The 12,434-nt window shown below is 37.2% G+C and overlaps 2 protein-coding genes across 3 annotated transcripts; one reads left to right on the forward strand and one right to left on the reverse strand.

Moving 5' to 3' along the window:
* Window positions 1-352: 352 nt before the first annotated feature.
* LOC108192818 (sodium/pyruvate cotransporter BASS2, chloroplastic) lies at window positions 353-7,017 on the reverse strand. 2 transcript variants are annotated; one of them, XM_017359313.2, is made up of 13 exons: window positions 6,629-7,017; window positions 6,429-6,549; window positions 5,094-5,214; window positions 4,917-4,958; window positions 4,697-4,810; window positions 4,555-4,617; window positions 4,079-4,206; window positions 2,727-2,808; window positions 2,217-2,268; window positions 1,929-2,026; window positions 1,683-1,841; window positions 835-924; window positions 353-703 (listed from the first exon to the last, which is right to left on the reverse strand). In XM_017359313.2, the coding sequence occupies exons 1-13, from the start codon at window positions 6,732-6,734 to the stop codon at window positions 626-628; spliced, it is 1,254 nt and encodes a 417-aa protein (XP_017214802.1). In that variant the 5' UTR covers window positions 6,735-7,017; the 3' UTR covers window positions 353-625. The 2 variants fall into 2 exon arrangements, with proteins under 2 accessions (XP_017214802.1, XP_063936051.1); XM_064079981.1 differs by lacking the exons at window positions 6,429-6,549; window positions 6,629-7,017 and adding an exon at window positions 5,775-5,895.
* Window positions 7,018-7,606: 589 nt separating this feature from the next.
* Window positions 7,607-12,135, forward strand: LOC108225149 (ATPase 8, plasma membrane-type). The gene is made up of 13 exons (XM_017399967.2): window positions 7,607-7,797; window positions 7,914-8,033; window positions 8,124-8,222; window positions 8,304-8,441; window positions 8,536-8,850; window positions 8,939-9,385; window positions 9,468-9,590; window positions 9,686-9,790; window positions 9,891-10,200; window positions 10,295-10,809; window positions 10,896-11,252; window positions 11,470-11,639; window positions 11,798-12,135. Exons 1-13 carry the CDS (start codon window positions 7,753-7,755, stop codon window positions 11,895-11,897), a joined length of 2,844 nt encoding a protein of 947 aa, XP_017255456.1. The 5' UTR covers window positions 7,607-7,752; the 3' UTR covers window positions 11,898-12,135.
* Window positions 12,136-12,434: the final 299 nt, after the last annotated feature.

Genomic DNA, 12,434 nt, shown 5'->3' on the forward strand with positions numbered 1-12,434 from the left:
TGGGATGGTGGGTGGCGGAGACTGTAGTCCCGGAATCGCGGTAGAAGATAGTGGGTGATATTGACGGGACGCTTATTCCCCGTTCAGTGATACGTCACATCTTTCCCCACTTCGTCTTAATCACATACCACCTAAGAGACAAGTAGAATTGTAACTCACCATTTCTCTTCTCTTCTCACCATTCTGCAAATTCACTTGCCATACTCACATCTTGTGTAGTTGGCCTACAATTTTCTTTTCTCCAAAGACTTCATTACTTGTAAAATGGGTGCCACCCACGTAAACATTACAATTATAAATCAGGTTCAAATGATTTCAGATTGTTGTTCTCCAGCACACCGTGACAGGAAAATGAAAAAAAATCAACTCGAGTTCTCGTACAGTGAATGCAATGGCTTGATCACAAGCCAATTACAGCATAGTTTGAGTTCTACACTTCTAGACCTAATGCTTCTGGTCTACATGCAAGATAACTAGTTGCCTAGTTCCAAAATTTGAAGCTGACACTGGAAAAATCTTTATTTTCGCTTACACACAGAATGAGAAGGGCTATTACATCTGGCAAAACTAATAATCAACTAGATATGAAATTGGAAATCCCCAGGGAAGAGCTTCCAGTAAGATTCTATTCCTTAAAGTCATCTTTGTCATCAATAGGAATTGGCTGGTTCCTCCAATACACCGCTAATGCACTCCCACCAAGCTGCAATGTAGAACTTAGTGATGTAAGACGCTTACACACAAACACCAAATAAACATACGATAAAACGCAATAGCTTAGGAAACAAGAAATATTATATTTAAAAAAAAACACCAAGGGAAGCAGGGTCTTACAGCCATGCACACAACGCTCACAGCAGACGGTACAGCAACCAGCGGGTTTGTGAAATGCTTTTGGGCAAGCAAAAATCCAAGTGCTGAGCTCTGTAAATATATGACACAAGCACACAAGGTCATATGGTTATTTAGTTAAATATAAGATTTTGTTTCAGTAGGCAAAGCAATATTTATATTTAAGATTTTTTCATGTGACACAGAAATTGTTAGGGGGTAAAATTGGATAGGAAGCACCAGGATATATTCCCAAGTACATTGTATACAAGTCTAATATATGTCATCCTTCAATGATCATTCTGTAATCTAACAAGTTACTCTTCTTTCCTTAACCATCCAAGAGATGTAATTGAGTAAAAAAGGCTAGCAGATCTTCCGGTGCTTATCATTAGAAGTTGAAGAGATCTCTACTTCAAGTAAGAGCTTATCGGCCAAATTTTGATTCTAAGACCAGAAACAAATCAGATTGTCCAGCTCAAAGTTTCATTGGAAAATTATTTCATGGTAATACAAGGGCAAAAAGGTAATAATAATAAATTAAAAAAATCACAAATTTTAAAATAAAAACACTGAAAAGACATATTTACTTTTTTATCTAGAGAACCTTGTATAATCTTGTCGTAGTTGTGTATCCAGGATTTTACAATACTTCTAACTAATTGCATCTACTATAAACAAGAGATGCCATTCTTACAATGTGACAAACAGATCATAACAACCATGAAAAGTATATAATATGTGTAGTAAAAAGCTTTTTGCCATGAATCATGTTACATACCAAAAAGTTCATGTGAACATAAGACTTGGCTATATATTTGAGAGATCTAATGGTGGACCATACAGCTTACCTGCATCCCACATTCTATGGAAATGGTACGAGAAGTTGATTCACCAAATGATAGCTTTGAAATCCAATAACCAATTAAAAAGGCTGCAGCATGAAGAAGTGCAACCGGAAGTAATAACTGAGCTCCCTGAGTTTTCAGAACATCTGCAACTTGCCCAATCTACACCAAGAAAAACATAAACAAGTTGCATAACAATTGACCTTTTAAACAACCACAAGAGATTTATAATATAGCAATGTCTCTTACCGGACTAGCGCAAAGAAGAGTGGTAAGCATAACCCCAATCAAAGGTGTTACTGTTATTATCTTTGAAGTGAATTTGGGGAAGTATTCATTTGATAACACTGCAAAAAAGTATATAATCAACTATAAGAGCAAGGAAATGCATGCTTTATTGTCCTTATCACAAGTCATGTATAAATCAATGTGATGCCCACTTTCTTTGAGAAAACTTAAGAGCTTCATCTTCCAAATTGGATTAATAAAAACTAGAAAACAATATTCGTGAAATGATTCTTCACAACTTTATGTTACCTCCAATGATTGTGGGAACTAAAACAACCTGAAAGGTGCTGAGTGCAAGGCCCTGCAAAGATTACAAAAGAAGTATATTCAGATTGCAGCAATATTGGGTTGACAATTATTGGAATTAACGACAAAACTTTAGTCAATCGATATGACGTCTATCAGACAATGTGGATTTGTGGTCTATCACTGATGCCTATAACTTATAAGCAGATGTAGATGCACGATTAGCTTTTACAGCAGGGACCAAATAATTTTGAGAAGGTACCCCATGCCTCATCCTAAGATACACTCCTGCCTACATGCTCATTTATGGAATATAAATGTTTTAATTAGTCCATTATTTTGACATGCAACACATTAACTACTTTGCACACATATAATAAGTTTGGAAACCCATTTCTGCAACACCAACTCTACCAAACATGTAATAGCATCAGTTTGAGACTTTCTCATCTCTATTAATATGAGTTTCTTTATTCTAATGATTAATGCAACTACTCATATACAAGGACTTACTGCTGCATCGACTGGAACAAGCTGCCCAGCCAGAAGCTTAGTAAGAAGCGGCGTCATGATAATAGCACCAACAGTTGAACACCTACAAGAATTCCAAAGATAAATTTATACTTGAATTTTTAAAGAAAAGCAAATACAGTCAAGCTCTAAGAACAGTAAATCTCTGTCGATTTTGTTTTCTTTTAGTTGTGCTTAAAACAATAATTCCCCAACTTGGGTAGGCTGAAAACAAAGCTCACATGCAAACATGACACCAGAGAGGAGAAACAGATTAATGGAAAAGACCAAAGACATAAAATACAAAACGTAGAAATAGAAATGTAACAAATTCAATATCAATACTTGTTTAAAATTATCTAATATGTCTATTAGCAATAGAAGTCTTCACAAATATGTTTTTTTGGTAGTAGCAATTAATGTTAAACTACTCGCAAATTCACACCAAGTCCATTTGCAACAGAAGTGTGGACAGGCAGATTGGAACTATTATAGCACATTATGCTCACTTCATAGCATTTAGCATATCTGAAAGATAATGCTCAAAATAGTTTTTATACTCTTCACTTTTTCCTTTATTAGAAAAATAAATGATGATACAGCCCTCCTCCCAACTCATTATTAACTTGTGGTATTAAGTTAACGATATATTAGCTAAACCTCCTGATCAGAAAAGCACTCAGATTCTAATAGAGTACTAGACCATCACAGCCGTTGACTGCATCTCCATATCTTTGTAATTGTGGCCCTGGAAGATTCAAAGCTTCGACAACTAAGGTTTAAGGGACCATAATCACATAAACACTGTAGAACACTCTGTTGCATGATTTATGCAGTATACTTTGGAAGTTGCAAAATTGGTCTTTATATAGCCATATTTACCATGGATAAAACCTTGCGTATTACTCCCTCTGTCCCAACCACTTATTTACACTTTCCCTTTTTGGATGTCCCTTCCAATTCTTTACATTTCAAAACTTATTCAAAATAGTAAAATTTTGTAATATAAAAAATTAACTACATCTATTACTTTTCTCCACTATGCTCACTTTATACATTAAATATCAACGGTCCCGCCACTTTACCCACTTTTCTTTCTCTTTCCCGCTACTTTATACGTTTTTCTTAATCTCCATGCTCAACTTATTTGTAAACAAATGGGAGGGACGGAGGGAGTAACCCCTAATTAATTTGGCCATTTCTGCTGTAAAAAGCTGCTTCCTTGAAAAGAAAATGGAAGTAAAAAAGAAACGTTCACCACCAACAGCAGCACCTAAAGCTGTTAATTAATTTTACTTTATCAATTAATTTTAGAAAATAAACACACATATCCAGAAGCTCCTAGCCATGCTTACGTTGTCATCAGAACTGACAGTGCTACATTTCCTTTGGAGATATATGTTGCAACATTTGATGCCTGCCCCCCGGGACAGCATGAAACCAGAATAAGCCCAGTTGCAAGAGGAGCAGACAGCTTTAAAGCCTGCAGATAATTAAAAATTATATTGATTTCAGTCAAGAGTAAAGCAGAAGTCATAGCCTAATTGCAGATGAAATTTGACCAACTACATCATTGGTTTCCAATGCAGAATATCACAAATAGTTAATACACTAGTGTTTGAGTAGGTAGGCAGAGTCATGCCTTTCCCATAGGTGGCTTAGGTAACTATTTTTTTCCAGCCCTTTATCCCTGCCTACATTATATTAGCCCGGTCCTTCTTGCGGGAAGGGAACATATCCCAAGCTTGTGATGATATCTATCATAGTTTAAAGAATAGGTAGCCTAATTTAAATTATATATGTTGTTTTTTAGTAGTTGATGTAGACATACCGTTGCAATAGCAAATCCTAATAAAGGCTTGATAAAGTACTGCGCAAGAAATCCTACACCCACCTGGAAAACAAGCACTGTAGGTAAGAGAAACTTTTATCTGCAATTGATTTAGATTAGTAATAAATAAGACTGTTCTTACAGTCCATGGATTTCGTAAACAACGTCTGAAGTCATCAAATGTAAGCGTCAATCCCATTGAAAGCATGAGGAAACCTAAGCCAACAGTAAAAAGATCTGTTTGTAACCATGTCACCTGCAAAACAATTCTGTAGGAAATTAGTTAAAGAATGTATATTTTAACCTCCTATTAAAATGAGTCAAATGACCAAAACATGAAGGCAGCTTAACAGTGAACTTACCGCTGAGGGCTTGTATATGCCAATAATAGTACCCAAAACAACCTGTCAAAGTAGTTTCACTTAATATGTCAACTTGTTTGCCACAACTGATAACTTCAAATGGAGATAGCATTCATTTAAAGATAAATAAAAAGTATCATATTGGTCTAGGCTGTTTATGCAATAAATAAAACATACCCATAGAGGAAAAAGTGTAGTCAATGTTTCAATTATCTTCTCATATTGGGTCATTCCACTAGAATCACCAGAGAGGTCGCCTGGTACATTTGTTGCCGCTTTGCATTGAACTGTGCGGCTCCTAGATGTCATATTATAATAAAAGTGATATAAGAGAACTTGACAAGTAGTGAAATTTCAAAACAATTGGAAAGGGAAAAATGGATCATGTAAGAGCAAGTCAAATGCTAGTTGCAAAGTGGCTATAGCCCGTGCTATAATATAGCATCAAAAGGTGAACATTGATACTAAAAATGAAGCTGTATTCCAATGCTGGTTGCAAAATGCAACCAAATATATCCATATTTGATGTTGTAATATGTTAAGTATCTTTCATTTCTCTCCATATGCACTTGGTTGATGATGTGGCAAAAGTAGATATGTCTAAATTTAGTTGCATATATCCATCATTGGTTGCAAATCTTGAACCAACTATGCATTTATGCATTTTTACATTTAAGTATTGCATTGAATTAGAGTTATCATTTTATGCATCTAGTTCCATAATATTATGGCAATGCAACCGAGTCAAGCATTGCATCTAGTTCCATATTATATGAACATGTCTTTAACATACACAGGCTAAATTTCTTTCAAGCATAATAGCTTACAACTGAGTTTTTCAGCAGGTAGGACCAGTACCTTTATACCAAATGGACCAACTCAGGTTGTTGAGTAAGTGATACATAAAAGAATAAAAGCTATATAGTCTGAAATCTGAGGGTACTCCATGGGGTACCCTCATCATTGCATCCATCCGCCCCTGGGTAGGACAGCATTATCAGAAAATAATATCTTGCATTACTCTTACAAAAGCATGGTAATTCAATACATCTGAAACTTGCAAATATGTGACCACCTATTAAATCATTCAGAAAGATATTAAGGGGAAGCAGTTATAGACCTCATCCATCACGTAATTACGTCAATAGACCCAACCAAACAACATCCAGCTTCGTATAAGGCAGGAGCAAGGTGGGGGAGAGTGTAAGATTATGCTGATCTAAAGAGTAGAGAGGCTGTTTCTGTAAAAGACTCCAACTTTAACAGTGCAATCACATTGCAAAGCCATAATTTTATGGTTGTACAAATCACAAAGGTAAAAAGACTATATGAACCATTTGCTTAGAAAAAAGTAGATACATAACAACATGGAGACATCACATTATCACAAACACATTGCATACACTTGAGTAACATAACATGACACTCTTAAAAGTGTGTTGATTTCACATATCATAATTAGGCTTCACTTAATCAATGTAAAATTGTAAACTAACAAAAACAAGAAGTTACCTGATAACAGAAGAATGAACATTTGAACATGGAAAAGAAAGAGCAATCAGAGGCTTTCCCTTACTTTGAACTCTCAAACTACTCCTCTCATCACCAGCTCCCCCAAAATCACACTTCAAATCTAAAAAACAAAAAATATCAAAACCCCTTTCACATTAAAACACACAAGTAAATAACAGAACAAGAAAATTCAATCTTACTGTGGGTGTGAAGTGTTTTGGCGGTTAATCCATAGTTTGATCTGGAAAGAGCATGAAACGAGTGAAAGTTACAATCTTTGGCAACAAATCTTGAGATGGTCGCCATGGGGATCAAGAAACAAGCAAAAATGATTCAAGAATTGATGATGAAGATGGGTGGTATTTATATGAAGTGGTCGTGGATACCTATGAGCCACAAACGGTGGATAATACAATTGGGAAATCTGAATTCGAGTGAATGCAAACGGTGGATAAAAACACTTATATATACACACACAGAGGGCACAGCAGCAGTGAGTTTTCGAATTGGCAGTCAAATTTATTTTTACTCAATTTCAATCATTGAGTTTCCCCCTCTCGCACTGTATTCAACCACATGGTGATGGGTCTGTTTGGTCGTATTGTTTGGTTCGCCTTTTTCTTGAAATGAAACTGAACGTAATTTATTATTTTATGTTACAGACAGGAGACGATATTTATTTATTTTATTTATTATTAGTGTGAAATTTAATTAATAATTTTTTAAAAAAATCAAATGGAAGAGGAATGATAAAGCTAGGATTTTTTAATATTATTACATTGACTGATCCAATTATTAAAAAAAATTATAGATATAAGTTTATGTGTTTAAACGTCTTGTTTTCAAGAAAGTACTATCATCATGTATCTCGGTGTTTTATATGTACAAATTTGTATAAATATTTTGTTAACAAAATTCCAGGAAGTAATATCATTAGATTGTGAAAAAGGAATCTAAGAATTATGAGGTGTAGTAGAATAAAAGTGGATTTTAAGAGAGGTCAGCCATGATTCAAGGTGAATTATCATGAAAAAATTACAGATGTCAATAGTTGACAGAAAGTAACAGCAGTAAAAAAAGGGGTGCCTCATAAATTCTTGATCACATTAGTGGCAGTAAGATATCCTGTGGGAGAAACTAAAGTATAAAACCTGAGTGCATGGGCATGGCATGCCTTTAGGCTTGATCAGAATAATCTGAGGAACTCTTTGGAGGGGTTCCTCAAGCATGTCTGGCTGTTTGAGAGAGCAACCTCACCTTTAGTCTTTCTTACTTTTTCGAATTTTCTCCCATTTCGCAGAATCCCCTTAGTTTCTGGCCAGCAATGGCCTCCAGCTTAGAAGAAATTAAAAATGAGCAAGTGGATCTTGTGAGCAACCACCCTGGCCTTCCTTTTCTTTTAACTATGTTTTGGTGAAAATATTGGAATAAATGTATTTTATGTGTCGAATTGAGTTATAAGTGGTGCTTGTACATCATTTGCAGGAGAAGGTTCCCATGGAGGAAGTGTTTGAGCAGCTGAAATGTTCAAAGGAAGGCCTTTCATCTGATGAAGGTGCTAAAAGGCTTGCCATTTTTGGCCCCAACAAACTTGAAGAGAAAAAGGCAAGCTTGATTACCATTGTTCTTATTATACCTTTTCTTGTGGAAGCTTGATAGCAATCGACTAATTTGGTGAAAACACGCGTGAAACAGGAAAGCAAGATTCTTAAATTTTTGGGTTTTATGTGGAATCCTCTGTCATGGGTCATGGAGATAGCAGCCATTATGGCCATTGTCCTGGCAAATGGAGGGGTGCGTGTAAACTAATAAATAAATTTATAATGTTTCGTGTTTTTCAGTAGTTTTGTTAAGTTGCATATTTGAACAATGCAGGGAAGGGCACCGGATTGGCAAGATTTTCTTGGTATTGTTGTGTTGCTGATCATCAACTCCACGGTTAGTTTCATTGAGGAAAACAATGCAGGAAACGCTGCAGCTGCTCTTATGGCAGGCTTGGCACCTAAAACTAAGGTAGTGATTGACAAGAATTAACGGTCTAAATTGAGGTTTCTGTAAATCTGAATTGACTTGGATACTAATGTGAGTGAATATTGGACTTGTTAAGGTTTTGAGGGATGGAAAATGGGGTGAGCAGGATGCGTCAATCTTGGTCCCGGGGGATCTTATCAGTGTTAAGTTAGGTGATATCATCCCAGCTGATGCTCGTCTCTTGGAAGGTGATCCTTTAAAGATTGACCAGGCTGCACTCACTGGCGAATCTCTTCCTGTCACAAAGAACCCTGGTGACTCTGTATTCTCTGGTTCTACATGCAAGCAAGGTGAGATTGAGGCTGTTGTCATTGCCACTGGTGTCCACACCTTCTTTGGGAAAGCTGCACATCTTGTCGATAGCACCCACCAAGTTGGACACTTTCAGAAGGTAAAGTGACACTGTAAATTTTAACAACACACATGAGAATACGATGATAAGAAGAATTCAAGGCCTAACTAGTACTTGAATTGATCAGGTGTTGACATCCATTGGTAATTTCTGTATCTGCTCTATTGCTGTGGGAATGTTCATTGAAATAGTAGTGATGTACCCAATTCAGCATAGAAGTTACAGAGATGGCATTGACAATCTGTTGGTTCTATTGATTGGAGGTATTCCAATTGCAATGCCAACAGTTTTGTCTGTGACCATGGCCATCGGTTCTCACAGACTTTCACAACAAGGTGCTATTACCAAGAGAATGACAGCTATTGAAGAGATGGCTGGAATGGATGTCCTCTGCAGTGACAAGACCGGAACCCTCACCCTTAACAAGCTCACCGTTGACAAGAACTTGATCGAGGTCTTTGCAAATGGTGCTGATAAGGATGCGGTTGTGTTGTACGCTGCTAGAGCTTCCAGAGTTGAAAACCAGGATGCAATTGATGCTTCAATTGTTAACATGTTGGGTGACCCCAAGGAGGTATGATCATTAGTTTCTCAAAAAATTTAAATCTCTTCTTTTTATTTTTTTTGGTAGTATTATATCTTGGGCACTGATGTAGGCAAGAGCTGGAATCCAAGAGGTGCACTTCTTGCCATTCAACCCCGTTGATAAACGCACTGCAATTACCTACATTGACACTTCTGGCAATTGGCATAGGAGCAGCAAGGGTGCTCCTGAACAAGTACAACTCTAATTTTCAAAACAATGGCGCAAAAATATCAGATTTAATTTCTTGTATTGAAAATTCCAAACCTTTTCATTGATGTTTGTTACTAGATTATTGAACTTTGCGGGCTAAAGGGGGAGACATTGAAGAAAGCTCATTCAATCATAGATGATTTTGCAAACCGTGGCCTTCGTTCCTTGGGTGTTGCACGACAGGTGAACCACTAGTCATGAAAGCGTATATATTACAAGTTTACTATTGTAGTTTTTAGTTACGATTATATACTGCAATGGTTTCCGTTATGAATGTTCACAGACGGTGCCAGAACGTAGCAAGGAAAGTGCTGGATCACCATGGGAATTTATTGGTCTATTGCCTTTGTTCGACCCTCCAAGGCATGATAGTGCTGAGACCATCCGCAAAGCTCTTGATCTCGGTGTCAATGTTAAGATGATCACTGGTGATCAACTTGCTATTGGCAAAGAGACTGGCCGTAGGCTTGGCATGGGCACTAACATGTACCCATCTACTTCCCTTCTCGGACAGAGCAACGATGAGTCAATCACTGGAATTCCCATTGAAGAGCTCATTGAGAAGGCTGATGGATTTGCTGGAGTCTTTCCTGGTAATTTATCACAATAAGTATGCATTGTTTTGTTTGTTCGTACATGTGTGTGATTTTAATTATTTTTTAACATGTTTTTTATTCCTTTGTACAGAACACAAATACGAGATTGTGAAGAAGTTGCAAGAGAGGAAGCACATATGTGGTATGACCGGAGATGGTGTGAATGATGCACCAGCACTAAAGAGGGCAGACATTGGTATTGCAGTGGCAGATGCAACTGACGCCGCTAGGAGCGCTTCTGACATTGTCCTGACCGAGCCCGGACTTAGTGTGATTGTCAGTGCTGTCCTGACCAGCAGAGCCATCTTCCAGAGGATGAAGAACTATACCATCTATGCAGTTTCCATCACAATCCGTATTGTTATGGGCTTCATGCTCATTTCTCTCATCTGGCAGTTTGACTTTTCACCCTTCATGGTATTGATCATTGCCATTTTGAACGATGGAACCATCATGACCATTTCTAAGGACAGGGTCAAGCCATCTCCAATGCCCGACTCCTGGAAGCTCAAGGAAATTTTTGTAACCGGCATTGTCCTTGGCTCCTATCTTGCTATCGTCAGTGTCGTGTTTTTCTATCTGGTTACAGGAACTGAATTCTTCGAGGTAAGTTAATTTTTGTCACTTCTTGAAAGTAGTTACTGAAAATTTTCAAAATTGATAGCAATATTTTTTTCATGTAATGCACACAGAATATATTTGGAGTTAAGTCCATCAGCGACAGTCCAGATGAACTTACGGCTGCTCTTTATCTTCAAGTCAGCATCATTAGTCAAGCACTCATCTTCGTGACCAGGTCACGAAGCTGGTCCTTCCTTGAGCGACCTGGCTTCATGCTTGTCTTCGCCTTCCTGGCAGCTCAGTTGGTGGCCACCCTTATTGCTGTGTATGCAAGCTGGAGCTTTGCTAAGATCCAAGGTATTGGATGGGCATGGGCTGCAGCCATATGGGTGTTTAGCATCGTTACCTACTTCCCTCTCGACGTACTCAAGTTCATCATCCGATTTACCATGAGTGGTCATGCTTGGGATTCTATGATCGATAACAAGGTACATGAAAACATACTCAAAACAATACTATCTCTGTCCTGTTCATTTCTATACAGTTTTTTTTGGACGTCCCACTCAATTATATACATTCCCAAAATAGTATCTACTGCTTTCTTCTACTACACTCGCTTTATACATTAAATATTTCTACCACTTTATCCACTTTTCTTACGTTTCTCCACTAAATTACACACAATTTATCTGGTAACCATTTCAGGTTGCTTTCAGTAACAAGAAAGATTACGGTAAGGGCGAGAGAGAGGCGCAGTGGGCCGTGGCTCAACGCACCCTTCATGGTCTGCAGACTTCAGAAGCTAAGGACAGCGGTAACCACTGGGAGTCGTCTGAGCTTGCCGATCAGGCCAAGAGGCGGGCTGAAGTTGCAAGGTGCATAAAATGAGGCCATTTGACTACACTTATTTTTCAAAAATAAGGACTTATTTCTGGGGGAAAATGCATAAAACTCTTCATTTTTCTAAAATAAGTCCCTTTTTTTTCTACTAACGAATTTTGTGCTCACTGGCATTGAATTTTGTGTGTTTCAGATTGAGGGAGCTCCACACACTCAAGGGCCATATGGAATCAGTGGTGAAGCTCAAGGGTTTGGACATGGATAACATGCAACAACAACATTACACTGTGTAAGATAAAAAAAAGCATGCAACATCAATGTAAAAAAGAAAAGAAAAAAATGTGAATTGATATTTAGAGAAGATTTGGTAGCAAAGCAGTTCCGAGTGGGAATGTATTTCTCGAGGTTCCACTAGAAACATTGGGGGTTTATGTTAAGTTGATAAAGAAAAACAGGGGATTATGTGAAATGTAAAGAAACATTTGTAAACAAGGAGGCTATCGAATGTAAATTATTGCAACAATTGCAGTACCTTAAGTTGCACATGATTTTTCTTCCTCAGTTCAAAAATAAATGAGAACATTGATTTTCTTCCGAAATTTTTTCATTTGTGACACTTCGAGAAATTTTTGTTTTTTTAGACCTAGGCATAATATATTTAGGTGTGAGCCCCAATATTAGTAATTAATGTCCAACATATTATGATCCCAAAAAAAACCATAATATCATTCTTTTCACATCACATCGTGTAGCGTTTTGGATGTCTTACGTTTAAAGATAAAACGTTATTTTATGTATCACTTTATTGGGATTAAAAGAGCAAAACTATA

This window comes from Daucus carota, chromosome 6, assembly GCF_001625215.2.
Source record: "Daucus carota subsp. sativus chromosome 6, DH1 v3.0, whole genome shotgun sequence".
Taxonomy (NCBI): domain Eukaryota; kingdom Viridiplantae; phylum Streptophyta; class Magnoliopsida; order Apiales; family Apiaceae; genus Daucus; species Daucus carota.

Bases quoted from the DNA above. Each gene is read 5' to 3' on its own strand.
- LOC108192818 (XM_017359313.2), bottom strand. From the start codon at position 6,734: ATGGCGACCATCTCAAGATTTGTTGCCAAAGATTGTAACTTTCACTCG. The intron at 6,550-6,628 runs GTAAGATTGAAT...TTTGTTTTTTAG, and splicing joins CAAAACACTTCACACCCACA to ATTTGAAGTGTGATTTTGGG. The intron at 4,207-4,554 runs GTATGTCTACAT...AATTATCTGCAG, and splicing joins TAGGATTTGCTATTGCAACG to GCTTTAAAGCTGTCTGCTCC.
- LOC108225149 (XM_017399967.2), top strand. From the start codon at position 7,753: ATGGCCTCCAGCTTAGAAGAAATTAAAAATGAGCAAGTGGATCTT. The intron at 8,851-8,938 runs GTAAAGTGACAC...TGAATTGATCAG, and splicing joins AAGTTGGACACTTTCAGAAG to GTGTTGACATCCATTGGTAA. The intron at 11,640-11,797 runs GTGCATAAAATG...TGTGTGTTTCAG, and splicing joins AGGCGGGCTGAAGTTGCAAG to ATTGAGGGAGCTCCACACAC.